This window comes from Typopeltis vanoorti, chromosome 20 (genome assembly GCF_054136105.1).
Source record: "Typopeltis vanoorti isolate ZY-2024b chromosome 20, IOZ_Tvanoo_1.0, whole genome shotgun sequence".
Classification (NCBI taxonomy): Eukaryota; Metazoa; Arthropoda; class Arachnida; order Uropygi; family Thelyphonidae; genus Typopeltis; species Typopeltis vanoorti.
In genome coordinates, this window is record NC_143568.1 from 106,916,698 (window position 1) to 106,939,239 (window position 22,542).

At 35.3% G+C, this 22,542-nt stretch overlaps 1 protein-coding gene across 3 annotated transcripts in view; it reads left to right on the top strand.

Moving 5' to 3' along the window:
• MED15 (mediator complex subunit 15) overlaps positions 1-22,542 on the top strand; it is a 246,494-nt gene that overhangs the window by 108,788 nt on the left and 115,164 nt on the right. For all 3 annotated transcript variants that reach the window (XM_090409717.1, XM_090409718.1, XM_090409719.1), the window contains 2 exons: positions 11,178-11,540; positions 11,688-11,839. In XM_090409717.1, coding sequence (XP_090265843.1) covers positions 11,178-11,540; positions 11,688-11,839 — 515 coding nt within the window. The remainder of the gene's footprint in view (positions 1-11,177; positions 11,541-11,687; positions 11,840-22,542) is intronic.

Here is a 22,542-nt window from a genome sequence, read left to right on the forward strand (position 1 = left end):
GCTTACCTCACCGCAGAAGCATTTCTGTCATGTTGAGTTTTAATTTTGTGTTTTTTTTTTTGTATGTACAGTTATTTAGCTAATTTTTTTCGTATAATCATGAGTCCAAAGAAGGTGAGTGTAAAGAACAGTGGAGAAAAGGAAAAAGGTGATATCCATGAAATTAAAACGTGAGATAATAGACAAACATGAGCAAGGCATAAGAGTAATAGACTTGGCAACGCAGTACAATCGCACTACCTCTGCGATATGTACTATTCTGAAGCAGAAGGACTCGATAAAGGCTATAACTTCAGCTAAGGGTGTTAAAATTATTTCAAAGCTACACAACTCTGTCCATGAAAAGATGGAGAAACTGCTGATTTTTTGGTTGACAGGGAAGCAGCTCGCAGGAGACACTGTGACAGACTATAATTTGCGAGAAGGCATGAGCCATTTGTGCAGATTTGCTGCAGCAGACCCCAGATACTTCAGCACAGGAGGGCTTCACAAGAGCAGTTCAAAACCAATCGTGGGTGGTTAGAAAATTTCCGAAAAAGGACCGGCATTCACTCTGTGGTTAGGCATGGTGAGGCAGCGAGCTCTGATTTTAAGGCAGCTGAGGAATTTGTAAAAACCTTTGCTGAATTGATCGAGGCCAAAGGATACATCCCCAGCAAGTTTTCAACTGTGACGAGACAGGGCTCTTCTGGAAGAAGATGCCAAGCAAAACCTACGTAACAGCAGAAGAAAAGAAGATGCCAGGTCACAAGCCCATGAAGGATAGGTTGACCCTCGCACTGTGTGCAAATGCAAGTGGCGACTGCAAGCTCAAGCCGCTGCTCGTGTACCACTCAGAAAACCCAGAGCCTTCAAGACACATAACGTTTTAAAAGAAAAACTGCAGGTTATGTGGAGGGCATACCCAAAGGCGTGGGTCACCAGGCAGTTTTTTGTGCAGTGGGTCAACTTGGTCTTTGGTTCTGCCGTTAAGGAATACCTCGAGATCAATGACTTACCCCTGCAAGCCCTTCTCGTCCTTGACAGTGCTCCTGCCCACCCACCAAACCTTGAGGATGACATCCTTGAGGAGTTCAGCTTTATAAAGGTTCTCTACTTTCCACCCAACACCACCCCTATCCTACAGCCCATGGACCAACAGGTGATCTCCAATTTCAAGAAACTTTTTACTAAGCACATGTTCCGACGCTGCTTTGAGGTTATGGAGAGCACAAACCTCATCCTTCAAGAGTTCTGGAAGGACCGCTACAACAATGTGATATGGCCTGGCAGGGTGTTACAAAAAGGACCTTGACCTCTGCATGGAAAAAGCTGTGGCCTGAGGCTGTGGCTGAAAGGGATTTTGAAGGATTTAGACCTGAACAGGAAGTGCTGGAGGAGATTTTGTCCCTCGGAAAGTCCATGGGCCTGGAGGTGGATGAGGGAGACATCGAAGACTTTGTCGCCGCACATTCTGAGGAACTGACGATGGAGGAGTTGATGGAACTACACCCACAGCAACATACAGAGGTTCTGCAGGAGATTGGTACAACCACAGAGGAGGTTATCTCTTCAAGTGAGAAAGAAAGTGTTGGCAATGTGAGAAAAAGTTTTGAACTTTATTGAAAAGAAACAACCTGAAAAAAGTTGCAACTGGTCATGCAGCGCCGCTGTTTAATGACACTTGCCTAACTCATTTCAGAAACATTCTAAAAGGTACGAAGAAACAGAGCTCCTTGGACAGGTTTCTATTGAAATGCCCTGCAGATGAAAGTGACGAAAGTGTAGCAAAAAAGAAAAAAAATAGTGAAAAAGAAAATTAAGTTAAGCAAAAGTGAAGTGAAAGAAAAAAATTAATACCATATGCTAATCGGCTCCACCAACATCTGTTTATTTCTTTAGATTCTCTTTTACATGTATGTATGTACATTATTTGGTTTTATTTTGTTTGTATACAATATTTGTTCATTATAAATACATTATTATAAAAAAATTGGAGAGGTTTTTTGGGGGCTGGTACGAATTAATCTCATTTTAATTAAATTCAATGGGGAAAATTGATTTGAGATACGAGCATTTTTGACTTATGAGCTCGGTCATGGAATGAATTAAACTTGTATCTCAAGGTACCACTGTATTTGAATTCTGTAAATTGTTCTATTATTTTATTGTTAGGCATAACTTTGACTTTTTGAATGGTGTTTCCAGACATTGCCATAGTTTTTGTTTCAGAAATTTTCATTTAAAATTTTTTTGCTATTTCATTTAGATGGTTAGCTGCAATTTGGAGTTTGTCTTCAGAATTTGAAATTAGTACTTGATCATCTGCATAAAGTATTGTATTTAGCTGTATATTATTTGTTAGTTTAACTCCATTTTTGACAGTTGTTTTGCATTCTTTTAGGATTCTGTTTATATAAATATTGAATAGGATTGGGGATAAGCCACAACATTGTCTTACTCCTTTATTTATAGTTATAGGTTCTGATAATGTTCCATCTGCAAATTTGATGCAAATTTTTGTTTCTCTGTATAGACTTTTTATTGCATTAATTAATTGAGGGGATATTTTATCATCTTGTAATATTTTCCAGAGTAGATTTCTGTTCAAGTTATCATACGCCTTTTCATAGTCAATAAATAGAAGAAAAGGGGGGCAGATTAAATTCTTTTCTTTTTTCTATGATCTGTTGCATTGTGAAAGAGGCATCTGTGCATCCTCTCCCTCATCTAAATAATTTTCTGTATATTTAATTAGTCTGCTCTTTAAAATGTTTGCATATAGTTTAGATGCTGTTATTAAGAGAGAAATGCATCTGTAATTTCCACATTTGTCATTGGGACCTTTTTTGTGAATATTTATTACTACTCCAGTTTCCCATTCTTTTGGGATCTTTTGATATTTCTAGATATTATTGAAGAGTTTAAGTAGGTTTTCTTTTAAGCTATTGTCTGCATATTTAAAGAGCTCAGTGCATATTGCATCCAGGTCTGGGCTTTTTCTATTTCTTGAATTTTTAAATTCTTTTCTAATTCTTCCATTGCTATTTCTTCTGTACTTCCCTGTGTATTGATATCTTCAATTTTGTAAGTTTTGTCATTGTTTTGTATTTCTTGTTTTTCATTAAACAATGTTTTATAGTGTTCTATCCAATCCGTTTTGGAAATTAGATTATTTCTTAATTGGTCATTTTCTGCTGTTTGTAGTTGCCTGAAAATTTTAAAATCTATTCTTTGTGATCCAGTGATATCCTGCTCTAATGATTTAACATATTTACTCCAATCTTCTCTGCGTATACTTCCGGAAAGCTTTCTGACTTCAGTCCGTAGTTTCTTATATTCTATATAGTCAGCAGTGTTTATACTCTGCAGATAGATTTTAAAAGCCTGTTTTTTCCTTTTGATTAATTCCTTTAAGTCACCATTCCAAGTTCTGAGCCATTTTTTGTTTTTCCTTGATTTATATCCTAAACTTTTTTCTGCTGCTTTTAGTATGGTTTCTTTTTTATTTTTCCAGTCAGTTTCCATATTGTTTGTGTTTTTTTTTTTTTTTTTTTTATCTCTTATTCTGCTTTTATATAAGTTTCTGATACTTCCCTGTTCTAGGAGGTGAATTTTAAACTGTTTATTAGATGTTGGTACATTATCTTTTTTCTTTTGAAGTATGTGGTTCTTTTTATGAATTCAAATCTGCTTTCAATTAACATGTGATCACTATCAATTTCACTTCTAAAAACCTTTGTATCCTTGATATTATTCATCATCAGATTCCTGACATGTACCCTCAAGGAGTGTACAGGATATGATAGTACTACATGAAAAATTTACATCATTACTAATTTCCTATCTACAATTTTCCTCCAAATCAGTCTGTTACTTGCCAAGACTCCAACATTATCAGATCTTATATTTCCATTGTCTAAGGCACTTTGTACAGTATCAATCCACCTGTATCTTGGTCTTCCTCTGGGTCGTTTTCCTGCCAACTTGGCAGAGAACACTTGTTTTGCTAATCTTTCCTCGCCCATTCTGTTTAAGTGACCATACCACCTGAGATTACTCTGCTAACGCATTCTAGGATGCTGACAATGTCTAGTTATTTCCTAATATCCTCGTTTTTAATATGATATTGCCATTTATGCCATCTGTTCACGCCTCTAATCTTTCTCAGGATTCTCATATCTGCGGTCTCTAGTCTTTGTTCAAGTGTTTTACTTCTGACCCAGCTCTCATATCCATAAGTTAAAACTGGTTTGAACACTGTCTTGTATACAGCAATTTAGTGTTCTGACTAATTTCTCTCTTATTCCATATGAATTTATTTAATTGACTTCCTATTGTACCAGCTTTGTTGATTCTGTTGTCTCTTTCCATAATTAATTTACCATCTTCATTAAAAATCGTACCTAAGGAGCTGAATTGTTTTATTTGTTCCATAGGTTCCCTGTTCACAACACAGTTGACATTTTCAACAATTCTACCTATTTTCATCGTCTTTGTCTTTTTATTGCTGACCTTCATACCATATCTATTACAATAGTTATTCAATTTCGTCAGGGAATCTTGCAAACTTGTAGCGGATTTATTTAGAAGTATAACATTGTCTGCATAAAGCAAAGAGCTGACATCAACATCTCCAATTCTGATATCATGTTTAATACCACTTTCCTTCATAATGTGATCCATATAGATAATGAATAACAGAGGGGATAATGTACATCCTTGTTTCACACCAGGTTTAACATTAAACCATCTTCCTGTACTTCCTTCAATTCTAACTGCTGACTTACAACTCAAATAAAGACTAAGTATTGCTTGATATAATGTCTTATTGACACCATATAACTGTAGCGTATTGAATAGCTTCTCTCTTGGCACCTTGTCATATGCCTTTTCCAGATCTACAAAACTTAAATACAGATTTTTGTTATATTCCCATGCTTTCTCAACTATTTGTCATAAAGTGAAGATCTGATCCCGACAGCCTCTAATTGAACTGAATCCAGCTTGTTCTTCATCGAGCTTTTCTTCCACAATTCTTCTCAGCCGTTTCTCGAGTATACTTGCATAGATCTTGCCAGGAACACTCAATAGGGAAATACCGCTGTAATTCTCACATTCAGTTTTATTTCCCTTTTTTATATAGGGGCACTATTAGAGCTGTACTCCAATCATCGGGAATTTGCCTCTCTGTCCAGACTTTCTGAACTATGCAGTGCAGCCACTGTATGACTTTTATACCACCATACTTCAGCATTTCTGGCCGAATATCATCTACTCCTGCTGCCTTTCCACATTTCAGGCCTTTGATGGCTTTTTCTATTTCAAGTATGGATATATATTCCTGACTGTATGCCTGTTGAGTGTTTTTTTAACAATGTGCTATCACTGCTTGTTTCATTTAGCAATTTTTCGAAGTAATTACTCCATACTTCAAGGATATCTTTTTCTCCAGTTTTCATGTCACCTTTATCATCTCTAACTCCTTTTACAGCTCTTTCTTCCATTTCTAAGCTTCTTCAACAACCGCCAGAATATCTTACCACCTTCTTGATATTTATTTTCTATGTTGCCAAAGTCTTCCCATGACTTTTATTTAGCTAGTTTTACACAGTGTTTAGCTTTCTTACATTTGTCTCTGTATTCTCTAAGAGCACAAGCTGACTTATTTGTCAGGAACATTTGATATGCTTCCTTCTTTTCCTTCACTGCCTCTTTAACTTCCTGTGTCCACCTTGGAGGTCTGATTTTTCTATCATCCTTGCAGACAACCTCACCACATGCCTCTCTGGCTGAATCAATCAGGGTTTTCTTCAAGGTTTGCCACTGAATCTCCAAGGTTTTTTGATTCCTGTTCTCAAACTCTTTCATTTTGTCTTCAATAATCTTTGTGTATTTTAGTCTACAGTTCACATCTGAGAGCTGTTCAACTTTTATTCGCTTTAAAACTTTCTTACATGTTATTCTTTTCAATATGAAATTCAGTTTTATCCTGCTGAAGACTAAATAGTGATCACTTCCAATTTCAAATCCTCTGTACACTTTTGCATCCTGCACCAGGGAGAAAACATTACTATCAACAATAACATAGTCATCGAGACTTTTCTTATTCCTTGCCTCTTCTCTCCATGTGAATTTCTGCTCATTTTTATGTTGGAACATGGTGTTAGTAATAACCAGTCCATGTCCTGATCAGAAATCCAACAAGTATTTGCCATTATTATTAGCTTTGCTCTTTTCTCCAAATTTTCCCAAAATATTTTTGTATGTCTGACAATCATTTCCTACTCTGCTGTTTAGATCCCCCAACAAGGACCAACTTTTCCTTTTTCATTGTGTCAGTTGCTTTCTCTAAAGCTTCAAAAAATTCCTCCACTTCTACCTTAGTAGAACCTTCTGTGGGACCATAGGCACAAATAAGTCTCATTGTCCAATTTCCCATTCTGATATTTGCCCACATCACTCTACTTGAGACTGCATGCCATTCAAGAGATTAGTCTCATATTTTGTGTTGAATACTATGGATACTCCATCTCTTCCTTGATTGTTATTGCCTGAATATAACATTTTCTGTTTATTGCTTGATATTATTATTTACCATAGTTGTCATCGTGTAAGATGAGGCTTAAAGTTTAGGTTTTAAGCTGTCCCAGTTGTATAAGATGACCTCCCAATTTCTTCTTTCTTGTATTAATGCAATATTAGGTATTGTTGTTATATCCTTTATTTTTATATCTATTCATATCCATTATTTTTTTGCATAGCATAGATTTAGTATTTAAGCGAATTATCCTAATTAAAAGTGATTAGCCACAATTTTAATTAATTATTAATTTTGCATTTTTTTTTAATTTTAGGATTATTAAAATTGTTATAATTTAAAATTATGGAACTAGCAACAAAACGAAGAAGGTGTGAAGCTCGATTTAAAATAAGGGTAATTGAAATGGCAAATTTCAATTACTCTTTCAAAAACAAAAAATTAATCTGATTTGTTTATAAACACTGCCTATTTTCTTTCAAGAGGTTTTCTGTGGTATTTGAGAGTCGTCTTATATGCCGACATATACGGTACTTTGTTGTTAATAATAATGTAATCTATTATTGATTTAGTTCCTCTTTCTTCCCATGTGTATTTATGTATATTTTTATGCCTGAAGAAAGTATTACTGATTTTTAGACTGTTAAATATTCAGAAGTCTCTTATAAAATTCCATTGTTATTCATTACTGATTCTCCCTCTGATCTAGTGCATCCTGTTATTGGGTTATTTCCCCACTCTAGTGTTGAAATCTCCCATGATGTCTTCAGTGTTGACTAATCTTACATTTTGGTCTTCTAAGACACCTGGATATTGGTCTACCACCTTAAATTCACTGTGCTTGCAAATTCTTGAATATAAATGGCAAGTTTCTCCTCTCATGTCGGAGTCTATATATATATATATATATATATATATATATATATATATATATATATATATATATATAGACTCCGACATGAGAGATTACAAGACCTGTAGCACTACCATGTGTGAGTCTGTATTAAAAGTTTTCTTGAAAAGTTGAGGTTGTACACATTAGGGGAAAAAGTATGTAAAAAGCTGTTCCAAAGACACAGTTAAATGGAATGAAAGATGATGAGATGTTAGTTTGGTATGTTTGTGTTAGACTACGTATATTAATTGGTAGCTGCCCTAGTTCTTACATAATGACATTAAAGACATTGTTTTTCTGTTGTTTATGAAGTCATGAAACATCTGAAGATCTCATAACTTCCATATTGCAAAAATCACAAATCCATTAAAGGAGAGTATCTTATACATATATTTTTTTTTTAAACCGAACTACTGTTTCATAATTCTCCATAACAAAAAAAAGATATGGTAAAAACTTCGATGCAAATAAATACAGAAAATTCCTCAACAGATTGATGTTTCATGATCTCATGAAAAATCATGAGAAAATGTCGGGGCAGCAGCCTTCCCAAAATTTTATGTATGTTGCATAAAATTTAGTTGTCTGGAACCAGAAAACATTGTTATTGAAATGCTGCTTTACTCAAGAAAGAATTACATTTACAAGGAAAAGCATTGTCAAATGATAGGAAAAAACTCTACAGCCTAATTCACTGTAATACATAGTCCAGATATTTAGAAATTGAATGACACTGTCAACACAAATAAAACGAAGGAGAGGGAAATGAAGCAGTCACACAAAACACAGTTAATCAAATTCAATTAATTGTTAAAGAATGGTGAATCAGTCCTTTTGCTGTACAAAAGCAGTTATAAATCAAGTAACCTGAGATAACATAAAATTTTTTTTAAAATAAACGTAAACAATAATGAAACTTCAACTTGATCAATAAACAAAACCTGGCCATAAACACCACAGTACATCCAAAGGTTAAATTTATGTTAATAATAAACGCCACTACAATATAATTGCTCTTGTTTCTTTATTGAAAAGGAAAACGAGGGCAACTATATTTTGTAGCTTTTAACACCAACACACCGAAATAAGAGATTTTGTGACAGATGGAGCATCATACGAACTGATCGAGGTCTGTTATGAAAACTCGCCAGCCATTGGTGAGATTTAAAAAAAAAATAAAATAAAAAATATCAATGTATCAGTAAACTCATCAACATACTTGCTCCCCTAAATTTGCTTCAAGACTAAAGGGATATGCTGGGACTACTATATTGTTCATTAAAAACCTCAGCGTTCTTTATTTTAAAGCTCACAGAAACGTTATAAATTAAGTAGATATTAAATCCAACATCATTTCAAAGCCAAATGCAGAAACTATAAAAGTTTTGTGTGAAAATTGACCAAACAGCTTGCGGGAATACGTTGCCGCCATACTATGAGTTGCCGAACCTTATAGGGGGTGACGAATGCCCAAAGCTCCCATATATTCGCCTCCTATTGATTCATTTTGATAAGGTTTCAAACTCTTTGGTTTTCATCAGCAATTAGGCAAAAACTTAAGAGACCAAAAACTCTCAGTACTAAGGAACCTGAAGTGTCGGAAAAGTGCATTTTCCATAAGCGATCTCTCGGTTGGTGCTAAGTATTTACTAAAATAAAGACCCAAAAGGCTTCATTTCGGTGATACAAAATTATATAAATTAAGTGGGTATTTAATCCAATATCATTTCAAAGCCAAATATATAAACTATAAAAGTTTGCAGAAATGACCAGAGATCTTGTGAGAATACACCGCTGCCATACTAAGAGTTGCCCTAGTCGAACCTTATAGGAAGTGACAAATGCTCAAAGCACCCGTATATTTGCCTCCTATTGGTTCATTTTGTGAAACCTCCCAAAATGAACCAATAGAAGGCGAATATATGGACACTTTCGTCACTTCCTATAAGGTTCGGCTAGGACAACTCATAGTATGGTGGCGGTGTATTCCCGCAAGCTCTCTGATCAATTTTCACACAAAACGTTTATAGTTTTCTGCATGAAACTTTTATACTTTTTGTATTCAGCTTTGAAATGATGTTGGATTTAATATCCACTTAATTTATATAATTTTGCATTGCCGAAATGAAGCCTTTTGACTCTTTATTTTAGTAATCACAGAAACTAAGTTTTAAAATGACCCATGACATTAGAGATGTGGTAAGCATCAACACAGCATATGTTAATGTTGAGAAGTTTTGCAATTTTTGAAAGGAACATTTCTGGCAGAAACAAAACTATTTGAGCCTTTTTATGGAGAATTGTAAAATAAAAAATTAGGAATGGTCTAAAAAATACAAAACTAGATAAAGTATTTTGATATATTTGCGATTTTGCAGCATGAAAGAAATCTCCCAAAATTTCTTGGACTTGAGAAACAGAAATATATTCTACACTGGATAGAGAAAAGAAAAAAAAATTGCAGTCATGCATCCTTTAATGGGTGCATGACTTTAATCCTCTCAGTATTCAGAAAGTCCCCCCCCCCCACATCTTTCCTTACATGCGATCTTCTGTGCATTGTCATCATCATCCATGGAAATATTTAAGTCAATAATTTCCACATACAAGTAGCAAAATAGGCATCACCACATTACTACAATACTCTGGAGCTATAGCAAGTCTTTCCTACCGAGTTGGAATTGATATACTTCATCTTCTCCTGAGCATGCTATGCTTAATAACTATCATGACTAAGTAACTTGGTTTTATAGAACCCTAATTAATGCTATGATAGGGTCATTAATCCTATCTGCAGTCTATATCTCTCAATTGCATGTACTCTCTATGGTCAATTTGTTTGTATTGAGCAGTGAAAAACCCTGCCACCTCACTACGAGTAACTGACTCACCTGTAATTAGTCCTTATAAAGGTTTTTCATATCTTAGATGTTGTTTAAATTTAAGTCATTCCAACCAAAGGGCATCGTAATTGCAGACTGAGCTATAGAGGCTTTGGATATTCATAACTGACAAGGAATTATATAACTATTTTCATCCTTGTTCTAAAGCACAAACAACAAAATGAATTCTGGGTTTAGAAAATCTAAACCCAGAATTCAAGTTCATAGTTCAAGTTCCTCAATAATAAAACTTATGATCTAAGAAAGGTATCAACCTTTACTGAAGATTCATCACTTTTTGTTTGCTTATGTATGGTAAAATAAGAATAAAAAACAAGAATATCATTTCTGATTTTTCCTCCTCTTCATTTATTCTCTTTTTAATGATGCACTTTGAAACAACCTCCATTCAAAGAGATTTCCTTTAAAAAAAGTATATTCTGCAGGCTTTTAACTATAATATTACCGTGTTTCTTCTTTTTTCTTAACCTTCTGCTCATCTGTATTGTAAGTATATTGGCTTTTTAGAAATCCTAGCAACCACAAGTAAAAATCTATGGCTACTAAATTTAAAAACATAGCTTCTGTATTCCTTGCTCCTAATGAGGCATATAACTGATAAACCACTAAGGGAGTGGGGGAATGAAGGGTGAGTTCCAGCTATGCATATATTTGGTGAAAACAGGTATGCTATACTAACCGAGAGTAGTGGTTGATGTATTACAGTAGTACCAGAATTTTTGAGATTGAAACTTAGGGTATATGGTATGCAACTACAACTTTTGCTTCAATTTAAATTTAGTATTAAATAACTGTTGAGATGAAGTTTTAGTATCTGCAAATTAATTTTCTTCAATGTGATTCATTTTTAATGTTTTAGATTCAAAGAAGACAATTCAACCAAGTTTGGCACAGGCGACCTCTGCCTCAGCTATGGCACCATCTGGTGGCGGAACAACATCTGGTGGCCAGGTATCTGATCCAATGAGTGCCCTTCGTAATCTAGCTAATCAGGGTGGAAATACTGCTATTACCATACAGTCACAGCCAGGCCAGACCCAAATGACCACACCACTTCTTGGTTCAGGAGGAACTATAAGTGCCATTCCCATTTCACAGACACAACAAGTTCAGGTTCAGCCTTTATCACAATCAGATATTGGATCATCATCATCTCCAAATGTTGTTGTTAATCAATTCTCACAACAGAGAATGAATCCTCATGTTATGCAACAAGCACGGTGTAAGTAATGATAATTTTTATATTTAGTAATAATCTGGATAGAATTTAGAGAATTCTGAAAATTTAAAAAATTAAAACAAGCTTATTTGACCTTTAAACACTTGAATAATCAACCTGCTTCAATTTATTTACAACTTTGATAAAAAGTTTTAGGTTCTGTAGGAGGTATTGTGGCACCAACTCCACAGCAACCAAGACCACAAATGATATCTCCAAATGTTCAGCTACAACTGCAGAAATTAAGACAACAGCAGCCACAACAGCAACAACCACCTCCAGGAGTTGGAAACTCTTCAATGGTAATTGTCAATTTAATATTGCATTTTGGGTATTTCAGCTATTGTAATTATAATACAGTATATTAATTTTTATGTGAACCAATGTATTTATATATTGAAGAAGAGCCTAAAAAAGGCTCTGGTTTGACAAAATAATAGAAATAGGGATGTTATAAATCAATCTTTATGTCATAGCCAAAAAATGAATTGAAAGTTAGAAAAGTTTGGAAGATAGGCTACAGAGCTTATGAGAATACAACCTCAACATTGGAGCTGCCTTTGCTTACACATCTTATGACAAGCTTTGTCCAGGACCTTGTATATCTGCCTTTTTTTCATGAAGGTTTCACTGTCCTGATGTGCATAATTGTAAAGTTTGGCCATGTAAAATAATAGAAATAGATGATAATATAAATCCATCCTTATTTCTTAGCCAGATAATGAATTGTTCAAGTTTCAAAAATAGACCAGAGAGCTAAAACGTGTATAGACAGTGATTACATATGGAAAGGCTTAGGTGTTGTTGATTATTCATAATAGCACTTCATGATATAAATAACACTAAGAGAGGAAAAAATTTATTTATTGCACTTACTGTTTTATTGTTTTCTATCCGTCATCTTCAGAGCACAAATTGTAATTGTGACAAGCTCGCAGCACTGAACAAAATAATTGTGGAAATAATTCATATTGTAACTGAAACAGAACTAATGTCCTTATATGGTGTCCTCTATGGCCCAGATAGGCATAAAATTAATTTTGGGAAGTCAGGTCTTAGGAAGACTGCTAAATGCATACCGATGCTGATTCTAAAAATAGTCTCTCTCAGACCTGTAGCTTCTTCCATGAAATCCTATGTGAAGGAATATCTAGAGTATTGTATACTAATCCCAACTTGCCATACGAATGATCACAGTTATAATTTTTATTTGTTCTTTATTTTGTGTTCTAGGCGCAAGGAACTTTATAGATCCGGGATGTGCTAGAGGATGAGGTTAATCTTTAGAGAGAATGGATGAAGGTAGCAAGCTGAATGAGATGTTTGTAAGTGGCATAGAGATTTGCAGAGAACCTTAGCTATATTTTCTAATGTATCCTTAATTTATAGGATGGGGATAGTTTTGCTGTGATTTTGTTTGTTGGTTTCAAGGGAAAGGGATTGCATTCAGTATTTTGTCTGTTTTATATAAGGTGTGCTAAAAAGAATTTAGCACACCTTATATATTTAGCGTCAATGAGTCAGTGTTTTGAGGATGCCATGCTGTTGGAAAGGTGATGTTGATTGCTTATGTAAATACCTTGTATGAGTGGTTTGAATGAGAATTCAAAAGAATAAGAATAAATAAATAAGCCATTAGTCTTGTCACTAAAAGTTGTCCCCCTTTTTTAGGTGTATCTAGAAAAGGGGAACAATTGTTACTTTCTTTTTCTGTGATGAAGTTTATTTTAGGATGTTGGCTGTTAAGATGTGCTTAAAATGTATCCAATGTGTCTGGGCCATGAGGTCAAACAGTAAACAAATCATCAACATATAACAACCAAATCTATTGGTTAAAGTGTGGCTGTATTGATTACTTTGTTTTCAAAATGTTCCTTGTAGCAATTAGCTGTGAGTTGGGGGGGGGGAGCATTGCAGTTGTTTGTATATTTTTCTTTTCTGTAAGAAATTACCTAAATACATGGTGAATCTGAATGGTTCAGTTGTATCAGTGAGGAAATATGGCTTAATGAGGCAGAGGGTCTGTCAAAGGTATATTACTGAACAGTGAATAATATCAAACTGACCGTGATGTCAGAATCTGTCAAAGTTAGATTTTTTTCAATTAATGTTTTGAATTGAAGAGATTTTTATAGGTGAGAGAGAGAGATGCTTGTGATGGGTGGGTGGGGAGTGATTTGGATAATGTTTGGCCAGTTTGTAGGTGTGACTGTTTGTTATCTGCTATTGGACGAAGGAGAGTGTTAGGTTTGCAAATTTTGGGGCAGCCCATATATCCAAGACGGTTTGACATGATAAGGTTTAAGCTTGTAATCTCTGTGGACCAAGATGTAACTTTATTTTAATAATTTATACACTTTATTTCCCTTTTGAGATTTTGTATGATAACAGTCTGTTAGCTGAGGAGTTCTAAAGGAGATGACTCATTTTTCTGTTGTAATCTGTTTGATCCATAATAACAGTTACATTTCCTTAAGCTATATAACTGAGAGGAGACCTCCACATAGCCTTAAAAGGAATGTGGAGAACCGACCAGGGCTTCTGATCTAATGTCCAATCCTTACCTTCTCATGGTACACCCTGTTGGGTATCTACCTGGAAAACTGAACGAACGAGGATGGGCTCCAAATTTGGGATTTAGCCAACCAAATTGTATTCTTATTGGCTTAAACCAAAAAGCAAAATGATGGTACAACATGACAAAATTTCATGCCGACTAAGGCGTCACCCGGTTAAACAAGGCCACTATTGTTTTCGATAGGGAACCAGCGGGAACAGGGAAAAGTCAGTTACTGGAACAGATCAACATAATAGGGGTGAGTGAAACAAAAAAGACATAAACTGGTTAGATCTTTCTGAGCAATAAATACAAAATGTTATATTCAGGCAATGACAATCAAGGAAAAGAAGGAGTAGCCATAGTATTCAACACAAAATATGAGGCTGATCTTCTTGAATGGCAGGCAGTCTCAAGTAGAGTGATGTGGGCAAATATCAGAATGAGGAATTGGACAATGAGACTTATTTGAGCCTATGATTCTGCAGAAGGTTCTACTAAGATATAAGTGGAGGAATTTTTTGATGCTTTAGAAAAAGCAACTGACACTGAAAAAGGAAAAGTTGGTCCTTGTTGGGGAGCTAAATAGCAGAATAGGAAATGATTGTCAGACATACAAAAATATTTTGGGAAAATTTGGAGAAAAGAGCAAAGCTAATAATAATAGCAAATATCTGTTGGATTTCAGCTCACGACATGGACTGGTTATTACTAACACCATGTTCCAACACACAAATGTGCACAAATTCACAAGAAAAGTCTCGTTGACTATGTTATTGTTGATAGTGATGTTTTCTCCCTGGTGCAGGATGCCAGAGTGTACAGAGGATTTGAAATTGGAAGTGATCACTATTTAGTCTTCAGCAGAATAAAATTGAATTTCATATTAAAAAGAATAACATGTAAGAAAGTTTTAAAGCAAATAAAAGTTGAGCAGCTCTCAGATGTGAACTGTAGACTAAAATACACAAAGATTATTGAAGACAAAATGAAAGAGTTTGAAAACAGGAATCAAAAAACCTTGGAGATTCATTGGCAAACCTGGAAGAAAACCCTGATTGATTCATCCACAGAGGCATGTGGTGAGGTTGTCTGCAGGGATAGAAAAATCAGAACTGCATGTTGGACACAGGAAGTTAAAGAGGCAGTGAAGGAAAAGAAGAAAGCATATTAAAAGTTCCAGGTACATAAGTCCGCTTGTTCTCTTAGAGAATACAGAGACAAATGTAAGAAAGCTAAACACTGTGTAAAACTAGCTAAATAAAAGTCATGGGAGGACTTTGGCATGAACATAGAAAATAAATATCAAGAAGGTGGTAAGATATTCTGGAGGTTGTTGAAGAAACTTAGAAATGGAGGAAAGAGTATTGTAAAAGGAATTAGAGATGATAAAGGTGACATGAAAACTGTAGAAAAAGATATCCTTGAAATATGGAGTAATTACTTTGAAAAATTGCTAAATAAAACAAGCAGTGATAGCACATTGTTAAAAAACACTCAACAGGCATACAGTCAGGAATATATATCCATACTTGAAATAGAAAAAGCCATCAAAGGCCTGAAATGTGGAAAGGCAGCAGGAGTAGATGATATTCGGCCAGAAATGCTGAAGTATGGTGGTATAAATGTCTTACAGTGGCTGCACTGCATAGTTCAGGAAGCCTGGACAGAGGGGCAAATTCCCGATGATTGGAGTAGAGCTCATAATACCAATATGTAAAAAGGGAAATAAAACTGAATGTGAGAATTACAGAGGCATTTCATTACTGAGTGTTCCTAGTAAGATATATGCAAGTATACTTGAGAAACGGCTGAGAAGAATTGTGGGAGAAAGGCTTGGTGAAGAACAAGCTGGATTCAGACCAAATAGAGGCTGTCAGGATCAGATCTTCACTTTACGACAAATAGTTGAGAAAGCATGGGAATATAACAAAAATCTGTATTTAAGTTTTGTAGATCTGGAAAAGGCATATGACAAGGTGCCAAGAGAGAAGCTATTCAATACGCTACAGTTATATGGTGTCAATAAGACATTATATCAAGCAATACTTGGTCTTTATTTGAGTTGTAAGTCAGCAGTTAGAATTGAAGAAAGTACAGGAAGATGGTTTAATGTTAAATCTGGTGTGAGACAAGGAATTACAATATCCCCTCTGTTGTTCATTATCTATGTGGATTGCATAATGAAGGAAAGTGGTATTAAACATACCAGAATTGGAGATGTTAATGTCAGCTCTTTGCTTTATGCGGACGATGTTATACTTCTAAATAAATCCACTACAAGTCTGCAAGATTTCCTGATTAAATTGAAGAACTGCTGTAATAGATAAGGTATGAAGGTCAGCAATAAAAAGACAAAAACAATGAAAATAGACAGAATCGTTGAAAATGTCAACTGCATTTTGAACGGAGAACCTGTGGAACAAGTAAAACATTTCAGCTACTTAGGCATGATTTTTAGTAAAGATTGTAAATTAAATATGGAAATAGACAACAGAATCAACAAAGCTGGTATGGAAGTGAATTGAATTGAATAAATTCATATGGAATAAAAGAGAAATTAGTCGGAACATTAAATTAGCTGTATACATGACTGTGTTCCAACCAGTCTTAACTTATGGATCTGAGAGCTGGGTCAGACGTAAAATACTTGACCAAAGACTAGAGACCGCAGATATGAGAGTCCTGAAAAAGATTAATAGAATGAACAGATGACATCACTGGCAATATCATATTAAAAACGAGGATATTAGGAAAGAACTTGATATTGTCAGCATCCAGGAATGCATTAGTAGAGCTAATCTCAGGTGGTATTGTCACTTAAATAGAATGGGCGAGGAAAGACTAGCAAAACAAATGTTCTCTGCAAGGTTGGCAAGAAAATGACACAGAGGAAGACCGAGATACAGGTGGATTGATACTGTACAAAGTGCCTTAGACAATGGAAATATAAGATCTGATTACTTAAGTATAAAGAGCTAATAAGCTTCATTTCGGCAATGAAAACATTACTTAAATTAAGGGGATATTAAATCCCGCATAGTTTTAAAACCGAATAAGAAACTCAAAGATCGGAATCGGAGAGTTTCTTGCCGATTATAGTAAACTATAAAGTATCGGCGACACTAGCGTTAGCCAATGCAAGTGATCCAGGTACGTAGTACAGTACCTGGCAACTCGTGGCAGAATTATAGTTTACTAGAATCGGCAAGAAACTCTCTGATTCCGATCTTTCAGTTTCTTATTCGGTTTTAAAACTGTGCGGGATTTAATATCCCCTTAATTTAAGTAATGTTTTCATTGCCGAAATGAAGCTTATTAGCTCTTTGTACTTAAGTAACTTAATGGTTGCACCTGTTTTGAAAACTCGTTCGCAGAGTACATAAGTTCTTTTCGCTATACACTTTGGTATTAGGTCTAGCTACTCACTGATGAAGCCTTAAAAAAGGCTGAAACCGGTCTGGGTAGTGACCTCCCTCCATAATGTTTAATAACAGCATACATTTCCTAGGAAATGTGTTTTTACATTATGGAAAATACCTAAGAATAGCGGTCTGAACTTCCTCCACTTCTGCCACGGGTTGCCCGGTACTGTACTACGTACCTGGATCACTTGCATTGGCTAACGCTAGTGTCGCCGATACTTTATAGTTTACTATAATCGGCAAGAAACTCTCTGATTCCGATCTTTGAGTTTCTTATTCGGTTTTAAAACTATGCAGGATTTAATATCCCCTTAATTTAAGTAATGTTTTCATTGCTGAAATGAAGCTTATTAGCTCTTTATACTTAAGTAACTTAATGGTTGCACCTGTTTTGAAAACTTGTTCGCAGAGTACATAAGTTCTTTTCGCTATACCCTTTGGTATTAGGTCTAGCTACTCACTGATGAAGCCTCAAAAAAGGCTGAAACCAGTCTGGGTAGTGACCTCCCTCCATAATGTAATAACAGCATACATTTCCTAGGAAATGTGTTTTTACATTATGGAAAATACCTAAGAATAGTGATCTAAACTTCCTCCACTTCTGCCACCAGTTGCCCGGTACTGTACTACGTACCTGGATCACTTGCATTGGCTAACGCTAGTGTCGCCGATACTTTATAGTTTACTATAATCGGCAAGAAACTCTCTGATTCCGATCTTTGAGTTTCTTATTTGGTTTTAAAACTATGCGGGATTTAATATCCCCTTAATTTAAGTAATAAGATCTGATGGTGTTGGAGTCTTGGCAAGTAACAGACTGATTTGGAATAAAATTATAGATAGGAAGTTAGTAATGATGTAAATCTTTCATGTAGTACTATCATATCCTGTACACCCCTTGAGGGTATGTGGCAGGAATTTGATGATGATGACATTTCCTTTATATGATTTTTTTTGTAAAAGTTTGTTTGATCCTATATGACTTTTTTTAAGTGCTTATGTTTCTTTGGGCATGTTACGAAGGTTTGAATTTCATTAGAATACTTGCCACATTCAAACAAATGTTATTAGCCACTGCAGGTGAACAATCATAGATACCACATTCCACACTAGTCTTTCTTTCCAAAAACCTGGACTTTTTTTGGGAGCAGTGGCAGAATTATGCACTCAACTAAGCATATTGGCTGCATCTTCTGATAGTGGCTACAAATATAGATTCACTACTAAGCGTTTTTGTTATAGCTGCATTCAGGAGCTGCTTTTCAGAAGGTTTCTTTACCTTTTCAGATTCTTTAGCAGTAGCATTTTCAGAGATGGTGTACAGAATAGATCACAGCTGTGGATTAAGAATTTCCAAAAGCTTTAACTGTAACATGATGGTGGTATTGATTTTAGTTAACTCAGTGTGAGTGCTGCCAATCTCTTCTGAAATTAGTGCTAAGCTTGCCCACATGTGAATAAAATTAGCTTTTATGGAACTGAATGTCTGGCAGAATCTTAGACAGTTCAGAATGGTATTTGTGTCCCGTCATTTTTTAGGAAGGCCATCTGATTGAGTTGATATGCTTTATGTGAAGTTTTTTTGCAAATGTTCAAATGCAGAATTTAAGCATTTTTGAATCCTTTCTTTTATGCTTGCAAGGTGATCGGATTAAATTTTTGAAAATTATGGAGACAACTATCATGTTTTAGTAAAACTTTAGTTTAATATAACTAAACTCTACATTCGACCTTTATATCAAGGTCATCTTCTGGAGCATATGCACTAAATACAAACAGCAAGGTACACTACAATCCATCTGGTTTGTTAAAGTTACTGACCCACCGTTACAACAATTGTTGGCCTGACCTCTAGTGAAAAAAAAATAAAGAAAATAAAATAGAATATACATCAACGCTAGACTCCTATTCTTAATATTATCTTTTGGTTGTAGAATTACATTGGGCACAACAACAAGTCGGGGTGCTTAAGGGTCAAAGCTGTATAACTGAGAGGAGACCTCCACATAGCCTTTAAAGGAATGCAGAGAACCGACCATGGCTTCTGACCTAATGTCCAGTCCTCACCTTCTCGTGGTGTACCCTGTTGGGTATCTATCTGGATACTGAACGAACAAGGATGGGCTGGCAATTTCGGATTTAGCTGACCAAATTGTATTCTTATCGGCTTAAACCAATATAGAAAATGATGGTACAACATGACAAAATTTCATCTGGCTGAGGCGTCGCCCGGTTAAACAAGGCCCCCCGTTTTCACCAGGGAACCAGGGCAAACAGCGAAAAGTCAGCTACTGGAACAAATCTGAAAGCACACCTCTACTTAATATCACCAGAGTTAAAGATCGGTACTATCAACATAAGAAGCCTGAATGGCAAAGAAATGGAGCTAGCTGAAGAATTAGATAAGTACCAGATCGGCATATTAGGGGTGACTGAAACAAAAAAGACATAAACTGGTTAGATCTTTCTGAGCAATAAATACAAAATGTTATATTCAGGCAATGACAATCAAGGAAAAGAAGGAGTAGCCATAGTATTCAACACAAAATATGAGGCTAATCTTCTTGAATGGCAGGCAGTCTCAAGTAGAGTGATGTGGGCAAATATCAGAATGGGGAATTGGACAATGGTGCTTATTTGTGCTTATTGTCCCACAAGAGGTTCTACTAAGGTAGAAGTGGAGGAATGTTTTGATGCTATAGAAAAAGCAACTGACACAATGAAAAAGGAAAAGTAGTCCTTGTTAGGGATCTAAATAGCAGAGTAGAAAATGATTGTCACACATACAAAAATATTTCGGGAAAATTTGGAGAAAAGAGCAAAGCTAATAATAATGGCAAATATCTGTTGGATTTCAGCTCAGGACATGGACTGGTTATTACTAACACCATGTTCCCACATAAAAATGTGTACAAATTCACATGGAGAGAAGAAGCAAGAAATAAGAAAAGTCTATTTGACTATGTCATTGTTAATAGTGGTGTTTCCTCCCTGGTGCAGGATACCAGAGTGTACAGAGGATTTGATATTGGAAGCAATCACTATTTAGTTTTGAGCAGGATAAAATTAAATTTCATATTGAAAAAAATAACATGTAAGAAAGTTTTAAAGCGTATAAAAGTTGAGCAGCTCTCAGATGTGGACTGTAGACTAAAATACACAAAGATTATTGAAGAAAAAATTAAAGAGTTTGAGAACAGGAACCAAACCTTGGAGATTCAGTTGCAAGCCTTGAAGAAAACCCTGATTGATTCAGCTAGAGAGGCATGTGGTGAAGTTGTCTGCAAGGATAGAAAAATCAGAACTGCATGTTGGAAGTTAAAGAGGCAGTGAAAGAAAAGAAGAAAGCATATCAAAAGTTCCTGGCAAATAAGTCAGCTTTTGCTCTTAGAGAATACAGAGACAAATGTAAGAAAGTGAAACACTGTGTAAAACTAGCTAAACAAAAGTCATGGGAGGACTTTGGCAAGAACATAGAAAATAAATATCAAGAAGATGGTAAGATATTCTGGAGGTCGTTGAAGAAACTTAGAAACGGAGGAAAGAATGCTGTAAAAGGAGTTAGAGATGATAAAGGTGACATGAAAACTGTAGAAAAAGATATCCTTGAAGTATGGTGTAATTACTACGAAAAATTGCCAAATGAAACAAGCAGTGATAGCACGGTGGTAAACAGGCATGCAGTCAGGAATACATATCCATACTTGAAGTAGAAAAAGCCATCAAAGGCCTTTCCACATTTCTACTGAAATGTGGAAAGGCAGCAGGAGTAAATGAAATTTGACCAGAAATGCTGAAGTATGGTATAAAAGTCTTACAATGGCTGCACTGCATAGTTCAGAAAGCCTGGACAGAGGGACGAATTCCCGATGATTGGAGTAGAGCTCTAATAGTGCCCATATATAAAAAGGGAAATAAAACTGAATGTGAGAATTACAGAGGTATTTCTCTACTGAGTGTTCCTGGCAAGATCAATGCAAGTATACTTGAGAAACGGTTAATTTGGCCTGAATCCATCTTGGTGAAGAACAAGATGGATTCAGGCCAAATAGAGGCTGTCATGATTAGATCTTCACTTTACGACAAATAGTTGAGAAAGCATGGGAATATAACAAAGATCTGTATTTAAGTTTTGTCGATCTGGAAAAGGCATACGACAAGGTGCCTACAGAGAAGCTATTCAATACGCTACAGTTATATGGTGTCAATGGGGCATTATATCAAGCAATAGTTAGTCCTTTCTTTTAGTTATACGGTGATCAGCATTAATTTTAAAAATTTTATGGAATTAATTTACAACCGTCTAGTGGTTTTCCAGTCAGTTCTGTGTAAGGTATTCAGGACTGATCAGAAAGGCCAGCTTCACCATAATATAATTATTCAGGGCTGATCAGAAAGGCCAGCTTCACCATAATATAATAATTATGGTGAAGCTGGCCTTTCTGATCATGCCCTGTGAATACCTTACAAAGAATTGACTGGAAAATCACCTACATCACACTAAAACATGGTATGAACAGAAATTCAAGGAAGCCTGTGAGATTATTATCAACCACCCCAATCTGAACAATAATGATGGTCTAAAAATCCCAAACACATGGAAGGTATATATTCGACCCACGGAACCTTCCTCACTAAGAACAACTATAAACAGGACTGTAGAAAATCTAGTATTGTAAATCAAAAATAAAAATTGTAACACCAATTGTTTCTGAAAGAAAACCATCTAAAAGAATGTTTATTCCTGTCGTAAAATAGAAATTAGCTTGATGTAAATTATAATTTTTTTTTCCACCTGAGGTCACGCCAGTAGAATAACACGTGTGATCAAATCATTGTTTCTCTAGCTTACAGTTAATGATGTAACTCAACTTGTCCTGTATATTTATATATGCTCCAGGTGATGATCTTGAATTGAAGATCGAAATGTCAGGATAATAAAAAAAAAGTTTTTTTTAACACGGTTATAAATTCCATAAAATTTTTAAAATGAAAGCAATACTTTGGCTTTATTTGAGTTGCA